Source organism: Daldinia vernicosa, assembly GCF_022497035.1.
Source record: "Daldinia vernicosa strain CBS 139.73 unplaced genomic scaffold F5Y00scaffold_43, whole genome shotgun sequence".
In the NCBI taxonomy this organism is placed as follows: domain Eukaryota; kingdom Fungi; phylum Ascomycota; class Sordariomycetes; order Xylariales; family Hypoxylaceae; genus Daldinia; species Daldinia vernicosa.
This window is the reverse complement of record NW_025953959.1, coordinates 74,043-91,510: the sequence shown is the minus strand read 5'-3', so window position 1 is coordinate 91,510 and position 17,468 is coordinate 74,043. Positions and strand designations below refer to the sequence as shown.

At 46.9% G+C, this 17,468-nt stretch overlaps 7 protein-coding genes across 7 annotated transcripts; 5 read left to right on the top strand and 2 right to left on the bottom strand.

The window, feature by feature from the left end:
- Positions 1-438: 438 nt before the first annotated feature.
- On the top strand, positions 439-1,630 carry F5Y00DRAFT_264488 (putative geranylgeranyl diphosphate synthase; the record flags this gene model as incomplete). The annotated part of the gene is made up of 4 exons (XM_048011668.1): positions 439-715; positions 769-797; positions 847-1,106; positions 1,159-1,630. 4 exons carry the CDS (start codon positions 439-441, stop codon positions 1,628-1,630), a joined length of 1,038 nt encoding a protein of 345 aa, XP_047862417.1.
- A 370-nt stretch (positions 1,631-2,000) lies between these two features.
- Positions 2,001-3,235, top strand: F5Y00DRAFT_243715 (uncharacterized protein). Its single transcript, XM_048008727.1, has one exon. The coding sequence runs from the start codon at positions 2,445-2,447 to the stop codon at positions 3,135-3,137; it is 693 nt and encodes a 230-aa protein (XP_047862416.1). The 5' UTR covers positions 2,001-2,444; the 3' UTR covers positions 3,138-3,235.
- Positions 3,236-3,979: 744 nt separating this feature from the next.
- F5Y00DRAFT_264486 (uncharacterized protein) lies at positions 3,980-4,441 on the bottom strand (the record flags this gene model as incomplete). The annotated part of the gene is made up of 1 exon (XM_048011667.1): positions 3,980-4,441. The coding sequence occupies one exon, from the start codon at positions 4,439-4,441 to the stop codon at positions 3,980-3,982; it is 462 nt and encodes a 153-aa protein (XP_047862415.1).
- Positions 4,442-5,221: 780 nt separating this feature from the next.
- F5Y00DRAFT_271946 (uracil phosphoribosyltransferase-domain-containing protein) lies at positions 5,222-7,310 on the top strand (the record flags this gene model as incomplete). The annotated part of the gene is made up of 1 exon (XM_048012890.1): positions 5,222-7,310. Exon 1 carries the CDS (start codon positions 5,235-5,237, stop codon positions 7,308-7,310), a length of 2,076 nt encoding a protein of 691 aa, XP_047862414.1. The 5' UTR covers positions 5,222-5,234.
- Positions 7,311-8,280: 970 nt separating this feature from the next.
- F5Y00DRAFT_271945 (Zn-dependent exopeptidase) lies at positions 8,281-9,711 on the top strand (the record flags this gene model as incomplete). Its single annotated transcript, XM_048012889.1, has 5 exons — positions 8,281-8,433; positions 8,493-8,922; positions 8,981-9,208; positions 9,359-9,420; positions 9,478-9,711. The coding sequence occupies 5 exons, from the start codon at positions 8,281-8,283 to the stop codon at positions 9,709-9,711; spliced, it is 1,107 nt and encodes a 368-aa protein (XP_047862413.1).
- A 210-nt stretch (positions 9,712-9,921) lies between these two features.
- Positions 9,922-15,877, bottom strand: F5Y00DRAFT_243712 (uncharacterized protein). Its single transcript, XM_048008726.1, has 4 exons — positions 15,606-15,877; positions 10,734-15,458; positions 10,411-10,679; positions 9,922-10,356 (listed from the first exon to the last, which is right to left on the bottom strand). Exons 2-3 carry the CDS (start codon positions 15,360-15,362, stop codon positions 10,497-10,499), a joined length of 4,812 nt encoding a protein of 1,603 aa, XP_047862412.1. The 5' UTR covers positions 15,363-15,458; positions 15,606-15,877; the 3' UTR covers positions 9,922-10,356; positions 10,411-10,496.
- Positions 15,878-16,217: 340 nt separating this feature from the next.
- On the top strand, positions 16,218-17,452 carry F5Y00DRAFT_243707 (bladder cancer-related protein BC10-domain-containing protein). The gene is made up of 2 exons (XM_048008725.1): positions 16,218-16,508; positions 16,578-17,452. Exons 1-2 carry the CDS (start codon positions 16,492-16,494, stop codon positions 17,005-17,007), a joined length of 447 nt encoding a protein of 148 aa, XP_047862411.1. The 5' UTR covers positions 16,218-16,491; the 3' UTR covers positions 17,008-17,452.
- The last annotated feature ends 16 nt before the right edge of the window (positions 17,453-17,468 follow it).

Sequence of the window (17,468 nt, the reverse complement as noted above, 5' to 3'; positions counted from 1 at the left end):
CGAAGGCCCAGCAAAGTAGTTTAGTACAGATAGATCTTCTAAATATTAAAGGGGTTGGTACTTAGCCACTAGCATTCTAACACCTACCATTCATTCACTGCTGCTTTTTCTCTTCAATAAGCCTCTCGATGTGTTTTTTTTTTCGCTCGCTGTGAGACACATTAATGCATGATGCAGCCTTCAACACATTGAAATATTCCGCCTTAGGTTCAGACATTGATGGATCCAAATAGGAATGTCTTAGACGAGGCTACTAGGTCTCGATAAGTCTGAGTAGTTTGCCGAATAGCTTAAGGATATAAAAACTGTATAATTCTAAAAAACATCTATTGAAATTATTTTCATAATAATTTTATATATAATATATCAACTTTCTCCCGAATTTTTAAATATTTATCAACCCATTTATCTTATTGTTTTAAATAAATTGCTTCAACCATGAAATACCAATATTCTATTCTTTTGTATTCGTCCCAGGACGAGACCGACGGCCTGTGTGATGGCCTCCCGGTACGCAAGCATATTAACGAAGACTTAGAAGAGATTGGGACATTAAAGGCCCAAGAGGACTGGAGAGACTTGGTTGCTCCTATATCAAATTACAAGGGGGGACTCGGCCATAAACATAACTTTATGACAGTTTTGCTACCGGAATGTCTCCCTGATCGATTCGAAATCGTGTCGTATGCGAATGAATTTGCTTTCCTCCAAGATGGTATGCTGAATGTTGCGGGAGCGAGCGAACGTGCCATGCTTACAAGGCTACAGATGCCACAGATATTTTGAGTCAGCAAGAGGTACGTGAGCCTGTATAGAATACGCTATTCTAGGACTCATAATACAAAGGGACACATAAATAACGGTGAAGTATTGGATGCGATTCGCGAAGGAGAGCGAAACGGAACGATCGACGCTCTGAAATCTGGGAAGCGCCAGATGCAAGCAAAAATCCTCAACACGATGATAGCCATTGATCGACCCCGAGCCTTGGCTGCTATGCGCTCCTGGGCGAAATTCATGGAGCAAGGAGCCGGACGCCAACACCACCTTAGGTTTCAAACACTGGAGGAATATCTACCATATCGTTCTAAGAATATTGGTCATATGTAGGTTTTCTAATCCCGAGGTCTCACCCACCGCTCTCACCATATCATGTAGGTTTTGGCACGCTCTCGTCACATTCGGCTGCGCCATTACCATCGCAGAAGAAGAGATGAGCATATGTGCGGAGCTTATGCTGCCTGCCGTGATCACAGCAAGCTTAACTAATGACCTCTTCTCCTACGAGAAAGAGTACGAAGCCGCCCAAGCCGCGGGGCTTCCTAACGTCGTCAACGCTCTATGGATACTTATGGACGAGCATCATATCTCACTAGAAGACGCCAAGGCCAAGTGCCGGATGCGCATCAAAGAGGAAGCAGCAAAGTATGCGCGCATAGTAAGGGAGACAATGTCCAGGCACGATCTTTCTAGCGATGTAAAGAGGTACATCGAACTCATGCAGTATACTGTAAGCGGAAACGTGGTATGGAGTCGGCAGTGTCCTAGATACCATAAGGACATGCAGTATAATGAGCGACAAATACTGCGAGAGAAAGATGGTGTTGCGAAGCACCCTACAACGTGCTAGGACGTTACTTTCAGATGCCCTTATTCATGCCTTGACGTATACAGACAAAGCTTTGCAGCTCAGGGGTCTGGAGACAGGCGAGGTAATGGAGGGTGGAAAAGGTGAAGGGAATAAGAAAATAGAAGAATGAAGCTCGCGACATAAGCTGCGCTATTCTCTCATACGCAGCCTATGTAAGCGTATAAGCGTTCCTTCATGGGGGACATTTACATGACAAGACATTATTAAGACAATTATTACCTCAACCTAGGTAGGTACCTTAGGTATGTTAGGAGGTACATATGCACGTTCAAACTTAAGAAATTGACCCCGCAAAATAAGCTTAAATCTGGTACGAAAATAGAATCTCTCGGCATCCTTATACATAAGTGGTATAAGTGGTAGTTATAAGTGGTATAAGTGCGTTTTGCAATACCTACACAGTACATCTCACTCCTTATGAGATACACAGTATGCTGGTGTAAGTTGATAAGGTCTACCTAACTGTCTGACTGACAGGTTCCGCCAACGTGGTGCTTCGATGCCAAGCAACCAAGGAATGCTCTGGACCAGGTTAGGCTACTCGTTTACACGGCTGTGCTACGTTACAACGTCTGCGCAATCCTCCTTTGGAAATTTGAAGGATGTGCCTATATGGGGAAATTAGTCGCCAACGTCCCTTGCACACGAGACCCTTTATCTTGGAAAATAAATAAACAAATACCGGCTTCTCCCACGATGAGGTTCACCTTCATGTTCCTCCAACTTCTTCAGCTACGACCTTGTCTTCCTCTCTACGTCTAAATCGACACTTCTAAAATTAAAACTTGTCGCAATGAGTCGTTCGTTCAGCATGAAGTTGTGCGTAGGGTCCCTGCTTACGGTAGTCAGTACCGTGTGCGCCAGCGTGCCATCTCTAGAGGCACCGGCGTGTTCCGTTGGGAAGGGCACTGTTCAATACGATAAGTCTGTGCCTGATAAGGCCAGCTTCCCCAAGACCCAGGTCGATATCTGCTACGACGATACTTCAATCCACGCAACTTTCACCGCATTCGAGGAGATAAACTATTATTTCAACGAAAGCCAGACAACTAATGACGCCATCTGGGCGTACGAAGTGATGGAATGGTTCATCTATCACGGGACCAACGACCCCCAGACTTACCTGGAGTTCGAAGTTAGCCCGAACAATGTCACTTTCCAGGCCTGGATCTACAACAGATCCAAGGTGCGCGCGACCGGTGCTCCGATGGATACATCTTTCTTAACCCAGCCGCTGGTCGACGGCCTGACAGCAGAAACGACGCTGGACAAGGAGGCGCAAACCTGGGTTTCAGCAGCCAAGATCCCTCTCGGACTCTTCAACGTTGACGACGGACAGGCCAAGGGAACATCGTGGAGGATGAACTTCTTTCGCACTGTCGTATCGCCAGACACGTTCCCAGACCAGTTACTTGGCGCGTGGAGTCCGACTAACGAGTCCAACTTCCACATGACGCCGTTCTTCGGTCACGTCGAATTTATTTAATATAACTATTACTTAGTTTAGGTACTTAGTTATAACTATTGCTTGGTGATTACCACCAGGGACCACGCTCAAGTCAGATAATAAAAATATCAAGTTCAATACAAATGGGGAAACCTACACTCTCTTCCCCCCTTTCTCGTGATATAGATGGAACGTGCTGATATACCGAAGACAGACTTGGTTTGGTACCACAGCAAAGTTTGCTTGAAATTAACCGTACCAAATTCTGCCTTTAATTTTCACATTAAGTTTTTAATAGAGTGGTTCAAGTCATTTCGTTGAAAATAAGTTTAACTCCTTACTTCTAAATAAAAGTTACAAACCCTTGGGTCTGTTTGCCAGACAGTGGGCAGCACTGTATCTCCCCTAAAATCATTTTGTAGTTATTCCCGTAACGTTGGGGCACGTGGTTGACATCTACTATCCAATCTGCAGCTATCAGCTACCTACGCTTTAATAGGCAAAATAGCAAGAGATATTTAATAGATTGGAGCATAATAATAGGTAGAACGGGTTGTCCCTCAGCTATTATGGATTATAGTCTCCCGATATAAAGTGCCATTCATTCAACACAAACTCCACGAACCTATCATCGGACTCTTTAGATTAACTGGCTCATATATGAATAGAGTGAGGTTTCATAAAACCAAAGACATCGTATGGTTGCCCATAGTCTAGCAAGTCTGATCCGCCACAATCTGCACCTGAAAGCCGAGTGTTAGACAAGTTACCCAATTCGGGGACATAGTATGTCCAGAGGAGCAGTTTACCTTGCATCGAACCTATAGATCTTTCCAATTTTCTGTGACGTAAATAGAGTGTTGGATAGATCAATAGCGTCGCTACGGGAATAGAGGCCAAACTCGTCGTAGTCGGCGTCCAATGCGTTTGAACTTGCCCTGATCAATATGATGACGGAAAGCGACTTCATCCAACTTATAATCCTTGGTCGGATTCACAACTTCGCGCACTATGTCGTGATTGGGAGCTCCACAGAGGAAAGCAGCCACCCGATAAAACGCCCAACGAGATGTGAACTTGGCCAGCATGTACGCATACACGAGGATGTGGCTGACGGAAAAGCGAGGAAGCGGCCGGACGGGATAGCCGTCGTACTTAGCGCGACTTATCGAGAAGAATACGTCTGCAGCCTCGCTGAGCTTCTCCAAGGGTGTGCTGGCATTTCGCCGTTCTTGTAGCTCTTCGCGCAAGCGGTCTCGGTGCCATGATAGTGGTGATTGACGCGGTAGGCCGAGTAGTTTGTGCCATTGATGTAGGAATTTCTTGGCAATCGTGCGAGCCATGTTTGCTTTTTAGTTGATCAAGTTTTGAAGTTTAGATGTTGAAGATTGTTTAGTCGAAGAATAGGTATGTAATGGCTAGAAACGAGATTAAGTAGAAACTCGGGAAATGGTAGTGATTCACGCGTTTGGCATTAGACCACCTGGCGTATAAGTGTAGAAGCCGGCGTGTTCGTTTGTCCACACCGCTCGAATTTACCCATGAGTAATAGGTTCCTCTGCAAATTTATTGAATTCATTGTGGTTGAAAGCTTACTGAAACCGATTGGACGAAATGTCTAGGCCGTACAAGGAAAGGGACCTGAATCACAGATCAAGATGACGTCTAATCTAATATTTACGCCACCATGCGGGAGAATACTTCGGGAACATACGTACAGCATCTGCACGATTCCGCGGCGTCTTTGATTGAACAATGGGGATATAACTGTATCATCACCGTATTCGGGATGGAGTGCAGATATACTCTATATACTGTTCTAGACATAAGAGGTCAGTTTATAAATGTAAGCAAATACATGATCGTAACAAGATATCGCTAGAACCTTGATGTCTTAGGGAGGGCCACGGGAAAGGGTGCAAGATTGACGGGGATAGGCACATATCCGCAGACAGATCTAAGGTTAAGCGGGATAATAACGCATATGTTGCCCTGAGTTAAGACTTCAAATATCTCACGTCTTTATTTATTTATGTCCCTTTTATACGCAGGAGGAAAATCCCAAAGACTTCGTTAGCCATATCATTTTTACCGGGAGCCCCTAGACATAGCTTCAAATATCAGGAAATTCTTATCATGTCAACTTCACCCGTTAATCCTGAGACTAGTCAGCGATCACGGCCTCAGACTCCAGTCTCATCACTGTGGGAGCCGGTGATCATTGGCATATACGGAGTGTCAGGATGTGGAAAGTCGTATTTACTCAATCAGCTAAAACGAGAGCTCAGCCCAGAAACGTTTAAATTCTACGAGGGCTCCGAGGTGATCAATTCTCTTGTTCCGGGAGGCCTTAGCGCTTTCAAGAAATTTAAGGAGTCAGAAAAAGAGGCTTATCGTCAGCTCTCTATCAACTACATTTCACAGAGCTGCTCCAGTACAGGACATGCTGGAGTTGTTGCAGGTCACTTCATGTTCTGGGAAGAAGGTGAAGAGACCGGACGCATAGCGTGTACACAAAATGATTTGAAAGTGTACACACACATTGTGTACTTGAATATCAACCCCCAAACTATTTTCAGACGTCGAGTTGACGACACTGAGAGGGCTCGCCCATTGGTTTCCGCCGAACACTTACACAAATGGCAAGAAGCCGAGAAGATTCAGCTGCGTCAACTCTGCTATGAAAATGGCATCTTGTTTTTGTCAATATCCCCGGAATCCTGGTTACTCTCCCGGGTCTCGACACTGATACGAGACTTCCAGTTCCACACAACAAATATGAATCTTTCCCGCGCCAAAGACAAGCTGGACAACATCCTTGCGAATGATAGACGTCAACTACACACAATGCTAGTACTGGACGCCGATAGAACATTGGTTGCAGAGGATACTGGAAAGCTGTTTTGGGAAATAGCTTCGAGACGTAACCCAGAGGTCGCAAATGATCCACTGAAAACAATATTCAGCAGCAAATTGGGGTATTCCTATTCCGCTTTTCGGCAGGCCGTCCTTCTATACGAAGAGAGCTTTGGTCATAATACGTTTGACCATATCTGCGAGGGGGTGGCGGAATTAGTAACTCTACAGCCGGAATTTATATCAGTTTTGCAGAGGGTAAAGGAAGATGATCACGTCGGCGCTATAGTTGTTACCTGTGGTCTACAACGTATATGGGATAAGATCCTCCAAAGAGCAGGTCTATCCGGAGCAGTGAAAGTTATTGGCGGAGGGCGTATTGCCGATGGCTTCATCATTACTCCAGAGGTCAAGGCCTCCCTAGTCTCCCACCTCCAATCAGCCTATGGACTCCATACTTGGGCCTTCGGGGACAGCCCGCTGGATTTGGCGATGCTTAATCGAGCTGATAAAGCTGTCGTTATAGTTGGCGAAGAGAGGTCGAGAAGCAAGACTATGGATGCGGCTTTGTTAGAAGCCATCGATAATGGCCTTCAAGCTCATCAGGCTCTATTGCCCGGAAATGTCCCACCACGACTGGATACCATAAAGCTCCCCTTAGTAGATTTTCACGACCCTGAGTTTATCGATTCCCTCTTCTCTGGTCCCTTGAACAATAACAGCCGTGAGCTCCATCTGATACACGCCACGGAGAAGCGGTCCGTCAAATTATTAATGACACCTATGCGCGATGCAGTGGTTGCTGGTTACAACCTCAGAGAGGCTCACCAAAACGCCGGGTGGTACTTGGCAATTGAATTCTTATCGGAGCTTGTTGGCGTCGAAGAATATCCCACAGAGCACGTCCAGGGCAATAAAACAAGCGGCCACCGACTTAGCCATGAGGAGAACACCCTAATCGTCCCGTTGATGCGTGGCGGCGAACCTATGGCTTTCGGTGTTAGTCGGGCCATCCCCCTCGCCCGATTCGTTCACGCAAAGGACCCGGAAGATATCAAGGTTGAGCATCTTCACAAGATCTGCAACGTAGTTTTAGTTGACTCAGTCATCAATAACGGTGGCACGATAGTGGGATTTGCACGGCATGTTCGAAAGCTAAGCGGCGGAGTCCGTGTTGTGGTGATGGCCGGGGTTGTTCAGAAGAAGTCGATCTCTCCGGGTGGTCAAGTATCGGAGTATGCTCGCGAAGCAGGACTGGAACTTATAGCCCTGCGCGTTTCGGATAATAAGTACACTGGAAGCGGTGGTACTGATACGGGTAATCGCCTCTTCAACACGACACATATTTTGAGATAGACTTCCATAACTTATAGTTATGTACCAACATCTTTTGAAAGGGTTGATGCGGCCATGAGCCTTCTTGAAGTTCACTGTTGCCTGGTTAGTGGTTAATAGACTATAATAGGGGTGAGTTTAAGCGTGTAGGCATACTCTAGAAACTGAACCCTGCCCTATAACCTGAGGTAAGTATATACGTTGTAAGCTAGAACAACTAGGTGCAATATACAAGTTCAAATCGTTGGTTGACGATTCCCCCAGGATCTTGTAGCGCCAAGCTGTACCCCTAGAGCACAGAGCACACAGGCACATCACCGGATTTCTAGAAAAGGCCGTCGATCTTAACTCCCGAGATCCGGTACAAGTTAATCAATCTTGTCTTGGCAATGTCTTAACCTTCCTATCTGGGGGTCGTTATGCCGAGAGCTGCTTCCGCCGTTCAAGCCCACATAGCTTCGTCGCGTGGAAGCCCTAGTGAAGAGTGTTGGCTGACCTCCTTCTCATAGCCACCTCTTACTTATCTCCGACCTACTGCTACCGCACGACCCTGTGATTAGAGCATACCGAGCAGGTAGCCTTCGTTAATGCTACGTGGGGAAATCGTACTTACATAGTAGATTGCCACGTGCTATGCTGTTCGTCCAATAGTTGTTGGTGGTTCGCGATGCGACTCCGGGATGTGATGATCCGCTACGGATCACTAAACACGCATATCATGATATAATAGAGCACTGGTATCCGTGATAATGTTAAAATTTATTTCCTAACCTGCTGCCTGGTCTGGAGGTGTTACCTAGGACAGTGTAACTTATCGTGCGACTAATTGGGATTTGTAAGGCACAGGGCTTCCAACATATATTAGCTACAGACTTCGTATTCGCCGTCACTAGGTATATAAGAAGGTGTGGGCTAGCTGCCGGATTTTTGACTGCAAGATCACTTCTCTAGCTAGATATTCGCGGTTTGCGAATTTGATTCGGACTCAAACATGGTCCGCTCTATATTTATTGTGGCTCTTGCCGCCGCATCAACTGCTCTCACTGCTAGCAAGGAAGCCAACAGTGAGCCGTTGTTCACGATCGAGTTGGAACCTGGCGTGAGGCAGCAGGTGACTGAAGCTGAGAAGCTATCCCTCAAGTTTGTGAATAGCACTTACCTCAACCGAACTTTGGACTTAGATTACTGATCGTTTCTTAAAAGGAAGGGAAGTCTTTCATTGATATCACCGACCGAAAGAACTTTGTACAATCAGCGTCCACCGAAAACTCTGCGAAGACCGCGGCAGTAACCTACCCTTCCTTACTAAACCAGACCGACACTGTTCGTAGTCTCATCTCCAAGCTTAGCAAGGATAATATGCAAGATAAGTTGACGACTCTATCCGAGTTCCACTCCCGATTTTACAATACCACGTGGGCTAAAGATGCTTCCGACTGGTTTCTTTCCGAGGTTCAGGGGATCATTACGAGCAGCGAAGCCAAAGGCGCGACGGTAAAACCATTTGAGCATAAATGGGCACAGAACAGCATCATAGCTACGATTCCCGGCAGGTCCACCGACAAGATCGTAGTTGGTGCGCATATAGATTCCGTTAACCAGGATGGTTGGGACGCTCGATCACCTGGTGCTGGTAAGTCACTCTTCATTACACTTAGCGAACCTTCCGAAATTGACAAGGCGTGAACTAGATGATGACGGGTCAGGCTGCGTGACAAACCTTGAAGCTTTGAAAGCTCTCTTAAGCGATCCTATAATTGCAGCTGGGGAGGCGAACAACACGATCGAATTCCACTGGTACTCCGGCGAGGAGCTCGGCCTACTTGGTAGCGGCGAAATATTCGACTCGTACGCTGCTGATGGAGTTGTTGTCAAGGCGATGCTCCAGCAGGACATGACGGGATGGGGCAACAATCCTAGTAAGTACTATCTTAGAATTATTCCTCAACCCCCCTTTCTCGACATGAAAGTCGAACAAACACTCCGAGCTTGAATAGGGGTAGTTAGTGGATGGAACAGATGGGCTCTACTACTGAAAGTCAACAATATATTGACCTATGATTCTGCAGTGGGTGTCATAACCGATTATGTCGACCAGGACCTTACGGCTTTCATCCGTCTAGTCAGCGAGGTAAGTATACCTATCCTATCACAACACAACTAACCTGTAACTAACGGTAGTAAATAGTATACTGACATCGGCTACGTCGATACACGTTGTGGCTACGCCTGCTCGGACCACGGATCCGCTACTGCTGCCGGTTACCCAGCTGCTTTTGTCATCGAATCCGACAGGCAGATTTCCAACGATAACATCCACAGTGCGAAAGATACCCTCGACACCATCAACTACGACCATATGCTTGAACACGCCAAGCTTGTCCTTGGTTACGCGTACGAACTCGCTTTGGCTACTCTGTAATTCGAACTCTTAGGTTATCGACTATTTTGTGGATGATTTGCATTCGTTAGCTGGCTTACCATGTATATATAACTAATAGATTAGGTACCTTTGCTGTGGGTAGCGAGCACGCGTTGACTGTATAACTCTGGCCTACTTGACGAATTGTCTGATCATATTTAGTATGGTTCACCGGAGATACCTTGAAAATCTTCACGCTTTACGAATTGTTCACATAGGTCATTAAAGGGCCTGTGGTGTGAGTGCTACGAAACTTATCATAAAAAAAGCTATGCTATTCAGTACAGTAGGCGTAAAGCCATCCACCGGATGGGTATCATTCCGCATGAAAAGACCGAAAACCTGTCATAACGATCATCCGTTGACCGCGGTGATATTTGCGAGTGAGAAAGCTATGTGCAATGAAAACTAGAAGCCGTAGCTGCAATATTATGTGTTATATGTCTGACTAGTTGATGTCGTTCGTCAATCGTGATACTCGAATTAAGCATCTTTCGTACGAAGGGCCTTCCCCTCCGAGACTCGGAACGCCTAATGATCCGCACTTGAGAATAAAAAAAATCCTAGGTAGTGACCCGACGATTACTCAACGATGAGAACGAACTCAAATTACCGCATGGGTAAGAATAGAAACCGCCGAACTACCTATAAATAATTAGCGGAAGGCCTATAATCTTCGTACAAACGGCATAGACGGACCAGTTTCAAGTTAATTAAGGCCAGTTACCGCCCCTCATGTATATGCAATCCTCGCGGATTGTAACAGAAGATCTGGCTTCTCTGGTCTAATAACCAAGGCGGTGGAGGGCGATAGCGTCTCTAACCTGTCTTGCCATAGTAGTCATCGTAGAGAGTCGCCCTAGAATGGGATCTGATGGAGATCGGCTGCTGATCTGAATGTACAACTTGTCAAATCGGTCGAGATAAGAGCGCATGAGGTTCGGGACCACATCGCGAACCTGAGGATCCTGTATGGAATTCTGTTTAGAGTTGTTATGTTTAGAATGAGGTTGGTCACTAACTATGTGTGGGAGTGATGCATGTAGTATACGGATGACTGCTTCTACCCAGTTAATTTTCTCCCGAAGGAGGGGGCCGTCGAGTTGTTCGGCAATGACGGATGCCACGGAGAGTGAAACTAGAGCCGGCAACTCTCGGAGGAACTGGGGATCCAGTTTGACAAGGTATTCGTTGAAGACTTCTGGGTGGCGGCCTTGCTGAATCCATCGGACCAATCCAGTCTCGTATTCACCTCTTTCCATGAGAGCTGCGACGTTGGCAATCATGTGTTGAAGCTCGGGATCCCTAGCATTCGACGGCTCTCTGACGCTAGAGTTGTTCGATGCGAATGGTACTATCGGAAGAGAAGTATTTGCCGTCGGACTTTCATGCAAAAATGACTGTGACTGCATAGGCTGGGCGTAGTGAGCCTGGGGTGGCTGGTGCTGTGTGTTAGAGCCATGTTCACGGGTGTTCTGCTGCTGCATTTTTAGAAGGCTATCTTGAAATTGCGCTTGTGTAGCGGCCATGGCGGTGACCGTGTCGGAAAGACTAGTTACCAGTGCTGTGAGCTGGTCAATCTTGTTACTGTCGGCAATGTGTCGCTGTTCGAGCTCTGCGATCTGCTCGGCAGTTCGATCCTGTATTTCTTGCACGATCGAACGAGAAGCTGTGACTGCTGTATCGTTGATGAGAGGAGTGAGAGTAGCCACAAATGACTGGCGGAAGTTCTCTAGATCAAGAGCTACACTGCTGGCAACCTTGTCGGAAATAGACTTGGATAACTCAGGCTTTTGGAGGGACTGATTAACAGCATTTGGGAGAAGCTTTTGCATCTGATTTTGAATTGAATGCGAAACCCGACCGATCATCTTACCATCAATCTGTTCCGAAATTGTCTTCGTGATCAGAGTGCTCAGAACGGGCACCACATCGCTCTCAAATTGATCACTGATGGTTTTGGTAAGCACAGCCTGAACATTTGCGTTCAGCACATTAGACACTTTCTCTAGTAAGAGGTGTTGGTTCTTGGTAAATTTATCGTCGCGAGCACGGAATTCGTTGTCAACAGTTTCCCGATGGTCTTTGAACTCGCTATTGATAACTCCAGTCAGCTTGTCGCCAAGGCCAGATACTATCTGTTTGACGGTTGACTGAATAGCTTCTTGTGATATGAGAGGCTGGGGTGAAGACATAGTGGACTTCTCCGAGTGCTTCGAGGGAGTCGAGTCGATCCGTGACTGCGAGCTACTGTTTGATTGTGCGTTCTCTGTAGCCAGCTTTTCGGCAATAGCGGCAGCTTTGTCTCGCTTCTTCCGAGCCTTCTTCTCCGTCTTTTCTAGTTGGCTGGCGGGCGTGACCGGAACCACGCTCTCTTTCTGCTCGGATTGTCTAGTGAGTGACTGGCTATCGCCGCTCTTTTGAGATGAATCTTGAGCAGAAGAAACTGCTGAATATTGTGGTGGGGGCGTCTCTTTGGTAGGCCGAATTCGAAGAGGGATAATATGCTCTTCTGTTGGCTGAGGTTCAGAGACCAAAGCGCTGGGTAACTCTTTCAGTTTTGTAATCTTGACCAGGCCGGCTTCGGCAGCATCGAGACCGTCGATAACCTTATTATCCTTAGACCATCCGAGCTCACTCTGCTTCACAACAATTCCAGTGACACCCTTCGAATGCATCGCATAAAGCTCAAAGAGACTTTGCTCATCGGTATCGGGGGAAGTGGCAGGGTTAGTTAATATGTCGAGGCTGCGAAGCACACCTTTGTTCGCAAATGAATACTCGCGTATACCACTAATAACAGCGGTCGAGTCGGGCTCTGGGATCGACGGATCTTTTGCTACCAACTTCTGAATATAGTCAACTTGAGACAGACCCTTAATTGTGTATTTTGGCGCTGACAGGTGAAGGAAATAGATAGAGTTACGCGTCGGGTGGCCGACTACGATCATGCCGGAAGGAGGGTGATACATAACGCTGCATACCGGATCCGACTCTTTGGCATGAGGCAGATTGAATTCCTGCACGGGCTTACCTAGGGCGAGATCCCAAAGTTGAAGCGTATGATTCTGCTTCATGCCTACGATCATGTAGCGCAGGGCCCAACCCTTCTGGTAAGGCCGTTGCTTATCCAGCAGTAACACAGAAGTTGGCCATGCCTTCTCGCCTTCAGGGGTGGTATTCAGGGTCATAAGTGGCTCCTTGACCTCGAGGGAAGCGTGAGCAGGCATAGGAGACCAAGGATCAGAGTTCTCATCGGCCGTTGTTAAATCTCGCACGTCCCAGAATTTGACACGACCGGACTTGTCAAGGGATACAATGGTAGTATCGTCTTGACTAAAGGTGAAGTCCTTGCCCGCCTTGCCTGTGCTGATCCTGAGGGAACACTCCCTATAGAGCTTCTCGGTATCAACAACGCGATCATGGCCAGATTTGAAAATACCGTTTGCCATAATATACGATGGCCAGATGACGTTGATCGTCTTTCCACGGCCAACAGCGAAGAATTCTGGATGAGTAGACGAGGTCCTCGCTCTAGTCTTCAAAACACCTCCGTTGTCACCACCTCCCTCTTGGGATATGACGAGCGGGGGAAGAATAAACCCATACTGTTCCGGATGAGCATCCTCTAAATGGTCCTTTTCGCCGTTTTTGATTTGAACGTAATATACCGTTCCACTAATGCCGGTGCCAACAATAGACTCCTTTGGTGTGGTGTGGAGATCAGATGGAGTAGACGACATAGCTACATTGAAGATCCGGTCTTTCGTGTCGGTGAACAGTTTAGCGTCCTTACCATCGTCCTGTCGTATGACACGAAGCCCACCAGCTTTAGACATGCCGTAAACCATGTACGATTCTGTAGCAGTGACAAGGTTTCGATCGATTTGGTCAAATTCCTTCTTTAGACGTGCAATGTCAAGAATAACCTCGTCGCGGAATTGAGGGCGAGATTCTTCGGTCTCTTGCATCGTGATTGAAATCCATGGCTTCATGGGGAAGTTGTAGACCTTTACGGGATTCGGAGTCTCTTCAATCACGACGATCTCGTCAGCTTCGGCGCTTTCCCAGCTGTCCGCAACCGGGCCGTGAGCAGCATCCTCGACAATATCACGAATCTCCTGTGCAACTCCTGGCGAGTATGCATCCTCAAGCACGTGAGAATTCTCTTCCTTGTTAAGTTCTCTCTGGATGTCTTTTGCTGCTGCCTCAGCCAGATCCTGAAATTCAGCATCAGTTTTTGCCCTCATCATGTGTTGAAATTCGGCGGCAATCTTAGCTTGTACCTCTTCGGTTTCAGCCCTCTCTATTGCTTCTTGAGCTTCTTTGTTCGCTTGTTCGGCGAGGCCGGTGATTGCCTCTGACACAGTCTCCGTATTCTTCTCCCCGGTAGGTGAGAAACCAGGAGAGATAGCTTCCCGTTCAGTGATAGAATGAGGGGAAGCATCGAGCTTTCGCCTGATACGTTCCGGGCTTGTGATTGGGCTTCGCTGACTGCCAAGTCGCTTATGGTCCTGAACAGCTCCAGAGGAAGAAGCAACACTAGGGGTCTTCTTAACAGCCTTGAAAGCGGTCGGCGCCGGAAGCTCGGTTGGCATCTGACCGGCATGAACCGGCGCATTTGGCGTTGAAGACTTAGATGCAGTGTTTTGGTGAGAAAGGGCTCCGGCCCCCTCAAACGAATTATAATCAAATCTGGAAGACTTACGACTACCGTCGTGTTGAGACAGCTGAGAGAACTGGGATGCCGGGGAATGATATTCAAATTTGGTTGTAGGGGACTCGGCATGCTCCTTTGATCCAAATCTAAAGGGCAATGGCGTTGTGTCATGCGAGCCAGCATCGGAATGCCCCTGCTTGATAGGGGTATACTCCTTGAGGTGGTCGACAGAAGAACCGTTGGCTGATTGGGGGGTTAGTGTCGGAGGTTGGGACGATTCATTTACAGATGACGGCTGGTCATTCTGCGCAGGCTTCGGTCGATGTAGCAAGTTGAGGAGGTACGCTTGAGTATCCATCGAAGGTGGACCTGCGTTCCAGGTTGGCTGAGAGGGAGCCTGGGGTTCTGCTCGCGAAGACTCGTTCTGCATGTTTCCCTTCATAAGAGTAGCCAGAAGACCCTGGGGATCAGCAGGCATTGGCACCGGGGCGTGAATAGGCGGCGGGTTGTTCGGCTGAGTTATGCTTGAGGGCATATCGTACGAAGGCGCTTGCGCCTGTGGATGACCAGGCGGAGAGTTTTGCGATACCGACTGAGCGTTCTGTCCGCTGAACTTGAGGAGGTTCAAGAGGTGTGAGCTCTGGTCAGCTTTACTAGGAGCGTTCGAAGGCATAGAGCCAATTGGACCCAGGCCCATTGACCCAGTAGGATGGTGCGAATGTCCAAAGTTGCTCGGGTTACTGGGGGGTGTCGGAGCAGGCGGAGGAAATTCGTCCAGGCCTATTAGAGGAGATTCTGTAGCAGAATGGCTATGACTGTAATAGTCCTGAGAGTCTATGCCTTGATTGTATGATGAAAATCGTGAGAGGAGCTCATTAGCGGCATTGGAAGAATCATCACTTTTCTGCGCATTGCGTTGAGCTTGCAAACGAAGAAGCATTGCGTGCAAGCCGTTTGCATCGCTGCCACCCGGCGGGTTATAACCCGCCATGATGCGCGAGGGGTGTGAAGTTGTGGAGCTGCCTTAGTACTGATGAGGTATGTGTGTATTGTTAACTAAGATCTGTCTTCCGATGAAAGACAATCCCTAAAACGCGGGCGGATTATTAAAATTGTCGCCAATGATAAGCGCAAAAGATTGTAAACGAAGGAAACAGTAACGGCGTTTAGGTGGTGCTCAACGTCGAAAGGATGAAAAAAAAGAAGTTTAGAGATCTTCCAGTCCGATACGTACCAAGCTCTTACCAGCCTCGCCAAAAAAAAATTAAAAATTTAATAATAATAAAAAATTATGGTAAGCTACCTACCCAGCTCAAGCTCCTATCGGTAATCCGGAGATAGGTGCGATAAGGAAGGTAGAAACCAAAGACGAATTATTGGATGAAAGGACTGACCCAGCTACCGTAAAAACAGAAGAATCAGTTCGACAATGTACGTCGAGAGACGAGAACCAGGATTTTTTTTGTGGGTGAGAAGAGGAGATTGACTTAAAAATCTCGTTCAAAACATGGAAGGAATGAATGTTGAACGATATGTGACGGGTTGAATCGAGTTGGGCGGCGATGCAGCTGTGCGCTAACTGGGAGAAGGCACCTCCAATAATCGAATAGGTACTTAGGTACATGCATACAGCGTGGACCAAGGGTTCAATTATATAAGGTACATATGTACAGCAGGTACAGGTACAGCTAACATATGTACCTAGGTACGTACTTGCATACATGTATGTACAACACACCCATACGTCCAATGCATCCTTGTGGGGAATATTTGGGAAGTGTTATGTAATCGGAGCATTGATGTCAGCAGTTTTAGTAGCCTTCAGTTTCAAATTATACCCAAGCCAGCGGGCGCATCGCGAGAATTGTCTCCTTACACTATTTCGCGGAAACGCAATAGATTAATCTTGATGAAGATACTTTTTTACCCTCCACCCTCGTTACCTACCTAGTTACAATATACTATCTGGTCCAACTGTTTGTTTGTTGTAAAATTAATATTCGCAACGCCCTTTCATTATTTATCAGCGCCGACCAAACGACCAAAACGATCAAACGACATCTCAGCCAAACGTCTCACCCGTAGCTCTCCCACTAGCAAACGCTTTCCGACACAGCGCAATGTTCTGCCTCCGAAGGTATTAGGTCTTAGAACCCCCTTGGAATCATTCAGTACATCCCTTCGCTAATATTCGTCCTCGTTATAGTTGGCTTCCTCTCCTCTTCATCCCAACAAATGCCTCTCCTGCCTTCATCTTCCTTTTCTTCGTCTGCACGTACTTCCTAAACCGACCCTGCGTTTACTGTTCCATCCTCCTCCTTATACTCTTCGTGACCTCATGCTATTGGTCAGATCGGTGTTTCTTCGATTTCAGCAGCAATTGGTTCGCCCCGCGACTCTCAACATCATCATATCCGGTCAACGGAACCACGATATCCGAACCCATGGTTGACAGTTTCAACGCTACCGCTGTTGAAATGCTGAATACTACAGCTACTGCACTTGCAAGTGCTGCAGCCGACGAGTTAGCCAAGAAGAAAGAAGAATGGACAGGACTCGGCATAGAATGGCTCCGAAGCCTTCTAGGACGCCGGGAGTGGAGGATCGAATGCATGGACCTATACATTCGACTATAATCGCACATTATACGTCAAGCGTGATATGGTATATGATATCAGCTATGGCCTTGAACACCCTAAGTCCTGGGGCTGTACAAACACAATGAGTATAGATATGAATGTATAAATGCATGGTACTGGCGTTAGTTGGACTGCGGATAAGGCCGTTTTTCTTGGACACTCACCTCATAATAGGGGTATAGTCACATCACATCAGCATCTTGATGAGGGCAACACGCATCCCGAAGAGCCGAAGGGATAGCGTAAATGTAGGCATAGAATAATAGGCATTGATCCAAGCGAGAATCCTTGACAGAACTATTAATATAAAGAATATACTCAAGCAAGTTATATTCACTAACTAACGGGCATCATCCATGCTTGAATATTTTCAAAGGGTCCAATAAATCAAATACGTGCGGATAGAATGGTTCAATAATATACTATTAGGTACTTAAGTCTACTCGTTGATTTTACTT

Excerpts from the sequence above, each read along its gene's own strand:
- F5Y00DRAFT_243712 (XM_048008726.1), bottom strand. The coding sequence starts at position 15,362 with ATGGCGGGTTATAACCCGCCGGGTGGCAGCGATGCAAACGGCTTGCAC. Across the intron at positions 10,680-10,733 it reads ATGCATCACTCCCACACATA|GATCCTCAGGTTCGCGATGT; the intron begins GTTAGTGACCAA and ends AATTCCATACAG.
- F5Y00DRAFT_243715 (XM_048008727.1), top strand. The coding sequence starts at position 2,445 with ATGAGTCGTTCGTTCAGCATGAAGTTGTGCGTAGGGTCCCTGCTTACG.